The sequence below is a fragment of the Bufo bufo genome, chromosome 7, assembly GCF_905171765.1.
Source record: "Bufo bufo chromosome 7, aBufBuf1.1, whole genome shotgun sequence".
Lineage (NCBI taxonomy): Eukaryota > Metazoa > Chordata > Amphibia > Anura > Bufonidae > Bufo > Bufo bufo.
The window spans coordinates 27,808,700-27,822,753 of NC_053395.1; the positions used below are offsets into that span (position 1 = coordinate 27,808,700).

Genomic DNA, 14,054 nt, shown 5'->3' on the forward strand with positions numbered 1-14,054 from the left:
CAGGGAGCCAGAACGGCGCAGGCGAGTATATGTGGAGATGTAAAAAAAAAAAATGTTGGAAACCTCATGAATTTGCTGCCAGAAGACAGTTATGTAAGGTGTCCCTTTACCTGTTAACATGCTGCTCCCTCAGGGTGCTGCTCATGGCTGTCAAGTCTTTTTGGCACAGCTGGCAAAAAAAGAGTCCTTCATCTTCTAAACTAGCTGGCTTCTCCTTGACATCCATTTGCAGAGCCAGGGCCAGAGCTTCGTCACTCTGTGCACTGCCACATGCCATAGAAGATCCGACTGCAGGAAGGAAAGGGAGACAGAAGAAGGAAAATGCTGACAAGATGTAGGACGGAGAAAGCTACACGTGATATACGTTGTGTTCTCACCCACCGTGTCCTTCACTGATGGACTCCGTGGACTCCAGCTTCATGCGGCTGGGGGCTGCCCTCTTAAACTGTTGCATCCGTTCCAAGACCAGATTTTTTACACTCACGGGGCCGGGGGGTCTGGTGCCTCCTTCCCGACAGTCAGCTCTGCTGCCATCTGAAAAATATTCTATATTGAATCAAGGAAGGCTTTTTTATATGGGGCACGAGCGGGAAGTGGCACAGTATATGCAGGCCCCTTTATTGCCACGATCCGGAAGATGGCCTAAATACTTCCCGAAATCTAGGCATGGTGAGACCTAGCTAATATTTCGGGGGCAGAAGTTAAAATAGGCAGTTGTGCAACTACTACTCTCATTCACTTCTAAGGGAGTCCTGATAAGGGTTGAGCAAGTGTGCATGCTGGGTGCTGTAGTTTTACATCAGCTGGAGGGCCAGAGATTGCCGACTACTGGTCTAAGCCAGGCATGGTCTGGAGGGATGAAGCGTGGCATAGGCATTCTCTCTCTGGTGTCATGCCACCCCCTCAGGTCCTGCACTAGGCACACCGTACAGCGTTCCTTTAAGTCCTGACCCAACAAACAAGAGGCCGGTGGCATCATGGCCCTTATTACCGTTCTGTAGCAGCTCGCTAGTGAGGCAGCTCTGCGCCGCGCCATTCCTTTCCTCGGCCTTGTCACCGTCAGGTCCCGATGTGGCACCCACTTCTGACTGTCTGCTGCCCCCATCCTTTTTCTGCTTCTTGGTCCCAGATGGTTTGGCCTTCTTAACCTTTCCTCGTGCTGCAGTGCTGGACTTGGGGGCATTCTGACTCTCGGAGGGGTGGTGGCTTTTCTTAACCCGTTTCAAAAGTTTGGAGCAAAGTTCAGCGAATTCTTCATCTGACTCAACCATTAGTGAAGCTGTTTGTGGAGCGGCGGTGAGACAGTTAAATGAGAGCGCAAAAGGGAGGCCGGTCCTTCATCTCACCGCTCCCGCATCAAAAAGGGACGGCTGCTGCTAGAAAAACAGAAAGGTCATCACTACAGAATACCAAGGAAGAGGGAAGGGGGCTGTCCAGTTTACAAAACCCATTTTCAAGCACCCTATTTAGAGAGTCCTCGGTCAGGAGCCTGTCCTCTTGGTCAAAGTTGAGAGCAAAGAGCGTCCCTCATTCTGGAGGACCAGTTCTGTCCTATTCTGCATTACTGTGAAAGGACACAGGGTAATACTTCCTTTCCCCCTATGGTGGCAGTGCAGAGAAAATGAACACTTAGGCCCCTTTCACACGAGCGAGTTTTCCGCGCGGGTGCAATGCGTGATGCGAACGCATTGTGCCCACACGGAATCCGGACCCATTCATTTCAATGGGGCTGTGTACATGTGCGTTGGTTTTCACTAGGGGTGCACCGAAATTCCGGCAGCCGAAAATATCGGCCGAAAATGTACCTAATCCATTTCGGCCGATATTGTTACATATCGGCCGAAAATATGGGGTGTGGGATTTGTCACCCACCAAGTAGCTCACCATCTGCGGGCGGACGTCACTTACTCACGTGACGCGCCTGCTCCGCCTCCTTCATTCATAAAGTGGGCGGAGCAGGTGCGTCACGTGAGTAAGTGACGTTACGCCGCCCTCCGCTCTGCCTGCAGAGTTGTTACTGGAGCGTCACGATTGTAAGGTAAAATAAAGATGCAGTGAGTGATTAGTCTGCTGTGAGCAGCAGGGCCGGGGCTGTTATGGGTAGGGGGATCGGTCTATGGCACTGCTATGGGGAGGGGGGATCTGTGCACTGTTATGGGGAAAGGGATCTGTGCACTGTTATGGGGAAAGGGATCTGTGCACTGTTATGGGGAAAGGGATCTGTGCACTGTTATGGGGAAAGGGATCTGTGCACTGTTATGCCCATAACAGTGCACATATCCCCCCCTCCATAACAGCGCCACCCACAGATCCCCCTCTCCATAACAGAGCCACCCACAGATCCCCCTCTCCACAACAGCGCCACCCACAGATCCCCCTCTCCATAACAGAGCCACCCACAGATCCCCCTCTCCATAACAGCGCCACCCACAGATCCCCCTCTCCATAACAGCGCCAACCACAGATCCCCCTCTCCATAACAGAGCCACCCACAGATCCCCCTCTCCATAACAGCGCCACCCACAGATCCCCCTCTCCATAACAGAGCCACCCACAGATCCCCCCCTCCATAACAGCGCCACCCACAGATCCCCCTCTCCATAACAGCGCCACCCACAGATCCCCCTCTCCATAACAGCACCACCCACAGATCCCCCCCTCCATAACAGCGCCACCCACAGATCCCCCTCTCCATAACAGCGCCACCCACAGATCCCCCTCTCCATAACAGAGCCACCCACAGATCCCCCTCTCCATAACAGAGCCACCCACAGATCCCCCTCTCCATAACAGAGCCACCCACAGATCCCCCTCTCCATAACAGAGCCACCCACAGATCCCCCTCTCCATAACAGAGCCACCCACAGATCCCCCTCTCCATAACAGAGCCACCCACAGATCCCCCTCTCCATAACAGAGCCACCCACAGATCCCCCTCTCCATAACAGCGCCACCCACAGATCCCCCTCTCCATAACAGCGCCACCCACAGATCCCCCTCTCCATAACAGCGCCACCCACAGATGAATTTCATTCATGAAAAAGAATTATTAATAAAATCATTTAAAAAAAAAGTATTTTAAAAGTATTTGGGCAAAAAGGCAGTTTCGGTTTTCGGTCAAGGGCATCCTGAATTTTCGGTTTCGGACCAGAATTTTCATTTCGGTGCACCCCTAGTTTTCACGCATCACTAGTGCGTTGCGTGAAAATCGCAGCGTGTTCTATATTCTGCGATGGCCCCATAGAAGCGAATGCAGCTGCCTGAAAATCACATCGCACCCGCAAGCAACTGCGGATGCGATGCGTTTTTCACGGATGGTTGCTAAGAAATGTTGTTTGTATACATTTAGTTTTTTATCACGCGCGCGCAAAACGCATTAAAACGCATTAAACCCACGCAATAAAAACTGAACAACTGAACGCGATCGCAGGCAAAACTGAATGACTTTGCCTGCGAAATCCCTGAACGCATCCGCAACACATGCGGACCTAATCCGGACACGTTCGTCTGCAAGGGGCCTTAGGCTACATGCACAAGAACGTTGTTTGTTTCCGTGTCCATTTCGGGTTTTTTTGGCGGATAGGATGTGGACCCATCCATTTCAATGGGTCCGCAAAAAATGCGGACAGCACACCGAGTGCTATCTGCATCAGTATGTCCGTTCCGTAGCCCCAAAAAAAAAAAATAGAACATGCCCTATTCTTGTCCGTTTTAGGCATTGTTACAGTGAATCCGCAAAATAAAAATGGATGTCATGCGAATGTCATCCATTTTTTTGCGGATCCGCAATTTGCGGACCGCAAAACACATACGGTAATATGCATGTAGCCTTAGGCCTCATGCACATGCAAAAAAGAGATCCGCAAAATATACGGATGACGTCCGCGTGCATTCCGTATTTTGTGGAACGGAACAGCTGGCCCCTAATAGAACAGTCCTATCCTTGGCTATAATGCGGATAATAATAATAGGACATGTTCTATTTTTATTGCAGAATGGAAATACGGACATACAGAAACGGAATGCACACGGAGTAGCTTCCATTTTTTTTGCGGACCCATTGAAATGAATGGTTCCGTATACAGTCCGCAAAAAAACGGAACGGACACGGAAAGAAAATACGTTTGTGTGCATGAGCCCTTACACTGCGGATTTTCTGCACGGCAAAACTGTGTGTAATCCGCGCCGTTAGGCCTCATGCACACGAACGTTTTTTTTCACGGTCCGCAAAAACGGGGTCCGTAGGTCCGTGATCCGTGACCGTTTTTTCGTCCGTGGGTCTTCCTTGATTTTTGGAGGATCCACGGACATGAAAAAAAAGTCGTTTTGGTGTCCGCCTGGCCGTGCGGAGCCAAACGGATCCGTCCTGAATTACAATGCAAGTCAATGGGGACGGATCCGTTTGACTTTGACACAATATGGTGCCATTTCAAACGGATCCGTCCCCATTGACTTTCAATGTAAAGTCTGGAGTCCCTTATACCATCGGATCGGAGTTTTCTCCAATCCGATGGTATATTTTAACTTGAAGCGTCCCCATCACCATGGGAACGCCTCTATGTTAGAATATACTGTCGGATATGAGTTAGATGTGAAACCTCATTTCCGACAGTATATTCTAACACAGAGGCGTTCCCATGGTGATGGGGACGCTTCTAGTTAGAATATACTACAAACGGTGTACATGACTGCCCCCTGCTGCCTAGCAGCATCCGATCTCTTACAGGGGGCTGTAAGAGATCAGGGCTGCCAGGCAGCAGGGGGCAGACCCCCCCCCCCCCCCCCAGTTTGAATATCATTGGTGGCCAGTGCGGCCCCTTCCTCCCTCTCTCTATTGTAATAAATCGTTGGTGGCACAGTGTGCGCCCCCCCCCCCCCCCCTTCCTCCCTCTATTGTAATAAATCGTTGGTGGCACAGTGTGCGCCCCCCCTCCCTCTATAGCATTAACAACATTGGTGGTCAGTGTGCGGCCTCCCATCTCCCCCCCCCCGATCATTGGTGGCAGCGGGTTACTAGCAATAGTACAATAGTAAAAGATTCATACTTACCGGCTGCTGCGATGTTCGTGTCCGGCCAGGAGCTCCTCCTACTGGTAAGTGACAGTACCAGTAGGAGGAGCTTCCGGCCGGACACGAACATCGCAGCAGCCGGTAAGTATGAATCTTCTACTATTGTACTATTGCTAAGTAACCATGGCAACCAGGACTGTAGTAGCATCCTGGTTGCCATGGTTACCGATCGGAGCTCCAGCGATTAAACTGGGACTCCGATCGGAACTCCGCTGCCACCAATGATGGGGGGGGGGGGAGATGGGAGGCCAATGTTGTTAATGCTATAGAGGGAGGGGGGGGGGCGCACACTGTGCCACCAACGAATTAATACAATAGAGGGAGGGGGGGGGGGTCGCACACTGTGCCACCAACGAATTATTACAATAGAGGGAGGGAGGGGGGGGTCACACACTGTGCCACCAACGAATTATTACAATAGAGGGGGGGGGCCGCACTGGCCACCAATGATATTCAAACTGGGGAGGGGGGGGGCGGCCCCCTGCTGCCTGGCAGCCCTGATCTCTTACAGGGGGATATGATAGTACAATTAACCCCTTCAGGTGCCGCACCTGAAGGGGTTAATTGTGCTGATCACGGCCCCCTGTAAGAGATCGGGTGCTGCCAGGCAGCAGGGGGCAGTCTTGTACACAGTTTGTAGTGTATTCTAACTAGAAGCGTCCCCATCACCATGGGAACGCTTCTATGTTAGAATATACTGTCGGATCTGAGATTTCACGAAGTGAAAACTTAGATCTGAAAAAGCTTTTATGCAGACGGATCTTTGGATCCGTCTGTATGAAACTAACCTACGGCCACGGATCACGGATGCCAATCTTGTGTGCATCCGTGTTCTTTCACGGACCCATTGACTTGAATGGGTCCGTGAACCGTTGTCCGTCAAAAAAATAGGACAGGTCATATTTTTTTGACGGACAGGAAACACGGATCACGGTCTCGGCTGCAAAACGGTGCATTTTCCGATTTTTCCACGGACCCATTGAAAGTCAATGGGTCCGCGAAAAAAAAACGGAAAACGGCACAACGGCCACGGATGCACACAACGGTCGTGTGCATGAGGCCTTACCGTTCTACGTTCACATGTAGATGATACGCTGCAGATTTTCTGTCGCAGACTTGTGTGCAGAAAATTTGAATCGTTTAATGGTTTGTTCATTATTTTTCCCTGTGCGGTTTTCCATTCCGCGTGGATACTTCGGAAAGACACAGCAGGAGCCTGCTGCCGGATTAGCGCCATTCAATGGACCGCACCATTCAAAATGAAATCTCCAGAAACCCCAGTGAGATACGTGGTGTATTTGATGTGGTCACAATCCGTCACGTGGACACACCGCTACAGGACCAGCTGTTTTTACCAATTCTCATCCACACGCCGCAGAAAAAATCCTCAGCAGAAATTGATCAGTGGGGAGGATTTTAAATCTGCAATTTAGGGCTCATGCACACAAATATACTTTTTTTTCCCGTTTCCGTTCCGTGTTTTTACAGGTCCATATGTGGAACCATTCACTTCAATAGGGCTTGAAAAAAAAAAAACGGAAATGACTCCATGTGCATTCCGTGTCCGTTCCACACAAAAAAAATATCCTTTTTGCGGACAAGGACAGGCATTGTTACAATGGATCCGCAAAAAAAAAACAAAAAAAAAAAACGATCCAACATGGACCTCACATGGATGTCATCAGTTTTTTTTGAGGATCCGTCTCTTGCGGACTGCAAAATACATACGAGCCCTTATGCAATGCAAAGGGTAAAATTTGCCCCAAAACAGCAGCATTTCTGCGCTAAAAGAAATCGCATTTAGGGCTCCTTCACGCGAGCGATGCGGATTGTAAAAACGAATGGTTTTTATTCTGTGATTGCGTCCAGTGTGTTTTTTCCGTCCGGATTGCATGCTTTTTTCACGCGTGTGAAGCCCCATTCACTTCTATGGAAGTGAAAAACGCACAATATAGAAGAGGCTACGTAAAAGAACGCCATTGTAATGAATGGGTCGGGATTCAGTCCGGATGCTGTGTGTTCACTACACGCATCGCATCCGGGCAGAAAACTCGCTCATGTGAAAGAGGCCTTAGGCCACCTGCACAGAACTGCGGGTGAACGCACGTAAGATTTGCATGAATTTCCGTGTGGATTTATGTGCATTTCCGCACCAAAATCCGCAGTTTATAATTGAAATTCTTTCTATTAAAAAAGGTGAAATCCGCGCAGCAGGTCAATTTCTGCACGGAAACAAAGTGTCCATGAGACTCGTCTAACCTCATACACTGCTGGCGCTGCATCGTGAGCAGGCATCCTTAGGGCGTATGCACACGACTGGGACCCGTATATTGTGGACCCGCTGTTTGCGGGTCGCAGTACGGACCCCGGACGTTTTTTTGCACCACATCACAGATGCAGACCCATTCACTTGAAAGGGTCCGCAATCCGGAAGGTGTGGTGCAGAACGTCACAGAACCACTACAGAGTGCTTCGGCGGGGTTTCTCTGCCTCCGCACCGCAAAAAAAAAGATAACATGTTGCGGATGGATCACGGGCCCATTCAAGTTGAATAGGTCTGGATCCGACTGCAGATTCCGCACGGATGTTACCCGTGCATTGGGGACCGGAAATTGCGGTCCCCAATGCACGGAACGGCGGGGCAATGGCCGCGTGCAAGAGCCCATAGGGTCCATTCACCCCCCCCCATAGAACTGCGCAAGAATAGGACATGTTCTATTTTTTTGCAGAGCCGCGCTCCGGAAATGCGGATGCGGAGAGCACATAGTGAATGAATGGGTCCGCACCCGTTCCCGATATTGCGGAATGGATGCGGACCCATTTGCGGACGTGTGAATGGACCCTTAGGGCTCGTTCACACGACCGTATGTCTTTTTCAGTGTTTTGCGGGCTGTTTTTCCCAGATTGTCCATGTTTTTTTTCACTAGTGTTTCCGGTTCCGTACCGTTTTTCCGTATGGCATATACAGTATACAGTAATTACATAGAAAAAATTGGGCTGGGCATAAAATTTTCAATAGATGGTTCCGCAAAAAACGGAACTGATACGGAAGACATACGGAGTACATTCCGTATGTGTTCCGTTTTTTTTGCAGACCTATTGACTTGAATGGAGCCACGGAACGTAATTTGCAGCCAATAATAGGACATGTTCTATCTTTCTTACGGAACAGAAAAACGAAATGCACACGGAGTACATTCCGTTTTTTTTTTGTGGAACCATTGAAATGAATCGTTCCGTATACGGAAATGAAAAAAAGGCCCATATACGGAACACAAAAAACGTTTGTGTGAACGAGCCCTTAGGCCTCTTTCACACGGACGTTGCGGGAAAATGTGCGGGTGCGTTGCGGGAACACCCGCGATTTTTCCGCGCGAGTGCAAAACATTGTAATGCGTTTTGCACTCGCATGAGAAAAATCACGCATGTTTGGTACCCAAACCCGAACTTCTTCACAGAAGTTCAGGCTTGGGATCGGTGTTCTGTAGATTGTATTATTTCCCCTTATAACATGGTTATAAGGGAAAATAATAGCATTCTGAATACAGAATGCAAAGTAAAATAGCGCTGGAGGGGTTAAAAAAAAATAAAAAATAATTTAACTCACCTTAGTCCACTTGATAGCGCAGCCGGCATCTCCTTCTGTATTCTTTCTTCAGGACCTGGGTAAAGGACCTTTGATGACGTCACTCCGGTCATCACATTATCCATCACCATGGTAAAAGATCATGTGACGTACCATGTGATGACCGGAGTGACGTCACCAAAGGTCCTTGACCTATAATGAATGCTCACCACAGGTCCTATTCAGTAAAGGAGACAGAAGGAGATGCCGGCATCGCGAGCAAGTGGACTAAGGTGAGTGAAATTTTTTTTTTTTAACCCCTCCAGCCCTATTGTACTATGCATTCTGTATTCTGAATGCTATTATTTTCCCTTATAACCATGTTATAAGGGAAAATAATAATGATCGGGTCTCCCACCCGATCGTCTCCTAGCAACCGTGCGTGAAAATCGCACTGCATCCGCACTTGCTTGCGGATGCTTGCGATTTTCACGCAGCCCCATTCACTTCTATGGGGCCTGCGTTACGTGAAAAACGCAGAATATAGAGCATGCTGCGATTTTCACGCAACGCACAAGTGATGCGTGAAAATCACCGCTCGTGTGAACAGCCCCATAGAAATGAATGGGTCGGTATTCAGTGCGGGTGCAATGCGTTCACCTCCCGCATCGCAGGTAGAAATTCCATTCCATTATGGATTCCTTATGGTCCGTGGTAGCGGAATCCATAACAGAATTCTTAGATAACACGAACCTTGTACGCTGAACTTGAAAACAGAAGCTCGCTCATCCCTACTGCATTATATCTGTGACGTGTGAGCATACCCTTAGGGCAGTGATGGCTAACCTCCGGCACACCAGCTGTGATAAAACTACAACTCCAAGATGTTCACTTGCTTGGCCGTTCTCAGAACTCCATAGAAATGAATGGAGCATGCTGGGAGTCGTAGTTTCACCACAGCTGGAGTGCCGGAGGTCAGCCATCACTGCCTTAGGGTATAATACAAAGGGGTTCTCCAGAATGATATGATCATGTGCGCTCATTGTCAGATACACGCGCATCTACCCTCATGTATTATGTAGTAGGTGTTGCATGCTTGCTGTCAGTGAATGAGAACATTCAGAGGCTGCACACTTGTTCTGATCATGTCCGGCTGACGCAGGCGAGCAGCTCATCCCCGCGTATCAGAGCTCACAAGCCCCGCACCTGGGCATGAGGAGGGTCTTCAGCCAGTGCATGTCCTGTGCTGCCTGTTTATGAAGACAGCTCTGGGAAGCAAAGGTCCAATGAATAAAGTATATGAAATGTGACCCTATGTTTTCCATTCTCTGAAAGCAAGCAGAGATCTAACAAACACAGTTCAGTCTATACAATAGCTGCACATGGCCATGACAGGTGGTCTGCCATACACTGCATATTAGAGGGTCAGGAATACCAATGGATCACAGCATGAAATCAGACCAGACTATCAGAACTCCCAGCTGCACTCATGGGACTTGTAGTTCCACAGCAGCAAGCATGCTGGGACTTCTGGTTCCACCACTACTGGGTCACATGACATGTCACTGACAGCAGGTAGAGCCTTTTTATGACACTGCTACTCCCGCCATTGCCCGGTTCATATCATTATCTCCCTATGTCTCTTACCTAAGACCATTCGCTCGTCCTAGGACCCGGAAGTGACGCCGCATGACGTCACCGCGCGACGCGACCGAGTGCTCAGCTGTTCCCATGACGACGGATTCAAACTGGAAACTGGCGCCACTGGCGGGGACGAGTCTTCGACAAAATGGCCGCCGCCTCTTTCTGTGTTTCGTGTCGATGCAGCTCTCCCCGAAGGAATGGAGCCTTGGGCAGCCTGCTGTGGGGTTTTCCTGCCACTGATCCGCAGGCTGCTTTGAATTTATCCATGGCATTAGTACAAAATGTGAAAATATGCAAAAGAATGTCTAAAATAAAATGGCTACAACTATAAGGTGCTTGTGTCCTGTGATACCTCCCAAAAATATTTCTGTGATCCCAGCACTGATAACCAAAAATAGGTCCTGTCCCCTCACATAAAAGGACAGAACTAGGCCGCCTTTCTGTGCAGCGCACCTGTGTTCATTGGCGTTTTTGTGCATTTTTTAAATGCCCAAGATCGTACTGGTCAACTTATTGGCAGAACTGTCTGGGAGACCAGGGTTTGTGCCAGTTAGACATGTCCCCCATTTGTTGCAAGTTGCACCCCCTTTAAAGACAGGCCCCACCCTCTTTACATCGCCCCCTTCACAGTCTGTTTGGACACAGCCCGCCCCAGCACTGAACACCGCTAGGGGCTCATATCTAGGAGGTGTCTGCTTTTTCAGATAGTTGAGTTACCTGATGGCGGCACATGAAGCCACCCAATTTTTTCAGTCCATGGGCTCCCTTTTTTTGTGCATCACACCCCTTCAGAGCCCATAGAGGGGCTGCTTTCTGCAGGAGATTTGCCAGTAACACAGTAAGGGTTTATGCACATGAACATATTTTTTGTCCCTGTCCGTTCCATTTTTTTCTTTTCTTTGCGGCCCGTATCCGGAACCACTTATTTCAATGGAAATTACTCCATGTGCGTTCCATACCCATATGTCCGTACTGCAAAAGAAATAGAACATGCCCTATTCTTGTCTGTTTTGAGAACAAGGGCAGGCATTGTTACAATGGATCCGCCATAAAAACAGATGTAACATGGACATCATCCGTTTTTTGTGGATTCGTGCTTTATGGACCGCAAAATACATAAGGTCGCATGCATGAGCCCTAGGGATGAGGTTTTGGTGTGCAGGATTCTTTTTAGGCCTCAAGCACACGACCGTTGTGTGTCTTGCGGTCCACAAACCACGGAGCCACGAAAAAAACACGGATGGCATCGGTCATCAGCAGTAAAATCTTGGAAACCCTTTTAATTGCTACTAAAGGGGGAAGTTTTTGTCTGACTGTGACTAGATCATAGAACAAACACAATCAGAACATAATTTTATTAGCAGTCAATGTAGAAATCCAGCTAATTCCACAGGGTTCACTAATTTTTTTCTTGCAAATGTAGGGACCTATGAAACGCTAATTGTAAATCATTAGACCTGCGGTAGGCTCAGGATTTACATCTGTAAAACAGATGATAAAAGCTGCCCACATGAGGACTAAGCAAGATAATCTCCCTTTTCAAAACACATGCATGCTTGGCCAAGCTGGACATGCATGTGATTGGTAGGGTCGGGAAGAACAGCTGTCGGACGAATGCTATCTAATGTACATGGCCAGCCTTAAAAGGGCATTCTGGTTGTGAGACGTTGTCCTCTATCCTGGATAACTATTAAATCGGTGTGGGTCCTACCACTGTGACCCCCACCAATCATGAAAACGGGGACGTCCGTACACCTCTAGGCACCCTGAAATGAACAGAGCTGCAGGTCGGGCATGCACACTACCATTCCATTCATCTCTATGGGAGTTCCGGGAATAGCTGAGCGCTGTACTCTGCTGTCACCAGAACTCCCGTAGAGACAGTTTTTAGGACAACAAAAAACTAGTGAAATATTCTCTTTAAATCAATAATTCCTCATAGGGTTGAGGTCTGGGGCATGCCAGCGAATGTCACTTTCTTTGGACTCTATATCTAATCGATATTGATGGTCTGTGTTACTTTTGGAATACTTTGGTACCACAAGTGTTTTTTGTACTCTATTGACCCACTCCTTCTGGTCGGTTTTCTGTCCTCAGGATAGGCCGTCTGATTGCTGAGGACTTCTCAGCACCCCCTCCGATCAGCTGTTTGAAGAGCCTGCAGCAATCTGGCCTCCTCACAGCTTAGGGCTCTTTCACACCTGCGGTCTTTTCTTCCGGCATAGAGTTCCGTCGTCGGGGCTCTATGCCGGAAGAATCCTGATCAGGATTATCCCAATGAATTCTGAATGGAGAGAAATCCGTTCAGGATGCATCAGGATGTCTTCAGTTCCGGACCGGAGCGTTTTTTGGCCGGAGAAAATACCGCAGCATGCTGCGCTTTTTGCTCCGGCCAAAAATCCGGAACACTTGCCGCAAGGCCGGATCCGGAATTAATGCCCATTGAAATGCATTAATCCTTAAGCTAAACGTCGTTTTGGCGCATTACCGGATCCGACGTTTAGCTTTTTTTGAATGGTTACCATTGCTTCCAGGATGCTAAAGTCCTGTTTGCCATGGTAAAGTGTAGTGGGGAGCGGGGGATCAGTATACGTACCGTCCGTGCGGCTCCCTGGGCGCTTCAGAGTGACGTCAGGGCGCCCCACGCGCATGGGTGACGTGATCGCATGGATCACGTCATCCATGCGCATGGGGCGCTCTGACGTCATTCTGGAGCGCCCCGGGAGCCGCACGGACGTTAAGTATACTGCTCCCCCGCTCCCCACTACTACTACGGCAGCCAGGACTTTAATAGCGTCCTGGCTGCCTTAGTAACACTGAACGCATTTTGAAGACGGATCCGTATTCAAATGCTTTCAGTTCACTTGCGGTGTTACGGATCCGGCGGGCACCTCCGGCAAATGGAGTACACGCCGGATCCGGACAACGCAAGTGTGAAAGAGGCCTTACCAGGCACAGCGCGGTACATTGTATAGTGGCTGTGCTTGGTATTGCAGCTCAGGCACATTTATTTGAAAGGGACCAAGATGCACATATGCCAGGCATGCTCAACCTGCGGCCCTCCAGCTGTTGTAAAACTACAACTCCCACAATGCCATGCTGTAGGCTGTTCAGGCATGCTGGGAGTTGTAGTTTTGCAACAGCTGGAGGGCCGCAGGTTGAGCATGCCTGACATATGCCATGTGACTGATGAACGTGACATCACTGGCCTAGGAAGAGCACCGCAACTGATCAGATCTATCCTGAGAATAGGATGCATGTGATTCCTGACACTATTACATAGCCTCACCCACCTGCAGCTCTGTGATCAGTCCTAGAGTTACCATTTAAAAAGGAGTTTTCCGAGAATATAAAAGCTGCCCCATATGCCGATCCCCTCACACTGAATATACTTACCTGGCTCCCCGCGCTGCTCCTAGTGCCCGCTTCACCTCTGCAGCTTCTCCCCGCCGTGCGCGGATTAGAACATCCAGTGTCCGGGGAGGGGGTAACAGCCAATGGCAGGCGGGGACAGGGACGAGCCCCTCTGGTGTCACCGTCCCCGTCTGAGCCTGCCCATCCACCACCCACCCCCCGACACCGGATGTTTTCATCCGCGCACAGAGAGAAGCAGCAGTGGCGGTGCGGGGAGCAGCGCGGGGAGCCAGGTAAGTATATGTAGTGTGAGGGGCCCGGCGTATGGGGGAGCTTTTTATAGTCTCTGATAACCCCTTTACAGCAGCTGGCATAGGCTGTATATGGCACTGCAATACCTGGCACAGCCTGTGGAGAAGAG

The 14,054-nt window shown here is 49.5% G+C and overlaps 1 protein-coding gene across 3 annotated transcripts in view; it reads right to left on the reverse strand.

Moving 5' to 3' along the window:
* The window catches only part of SLX4 (SLX4 structure-specific endonuclease subunit), a 29,657-nt gene extending 19,337 nt beyond the window's left edge, over positions 1–10,320 (reverse strand). For 2 of the 3 annotated variants that reach the window (XM_040441804.1, XM_040441802.1), the window contains exons 1-4: positions 10,283–10,320; positions 992–1,373; positions 382–534; positions 111–288 (exon numbers count right to left, since the gene is read on the reverse strand). In XM_040441804.1, the coding sequence (XP_040297738.1) occupies positions 111–288; positions 382–534; positions 992–1,271 (611 nt within the window). In that variant the 5' untranslated portion in view covers positions 1,272–1,373; positions 10,283–10,320. Of the gene's footprint in view, positions 1–110; positions 289–381; positions 535–991; positions 1,377–10,282 lie in introns of all 3 variants that reach the window. The other variant, XM_040441803.1, reaches the window with a different exon arrangement.
* Positions 10,321–14,054: the final 3,734 nt, after the last annotated feature.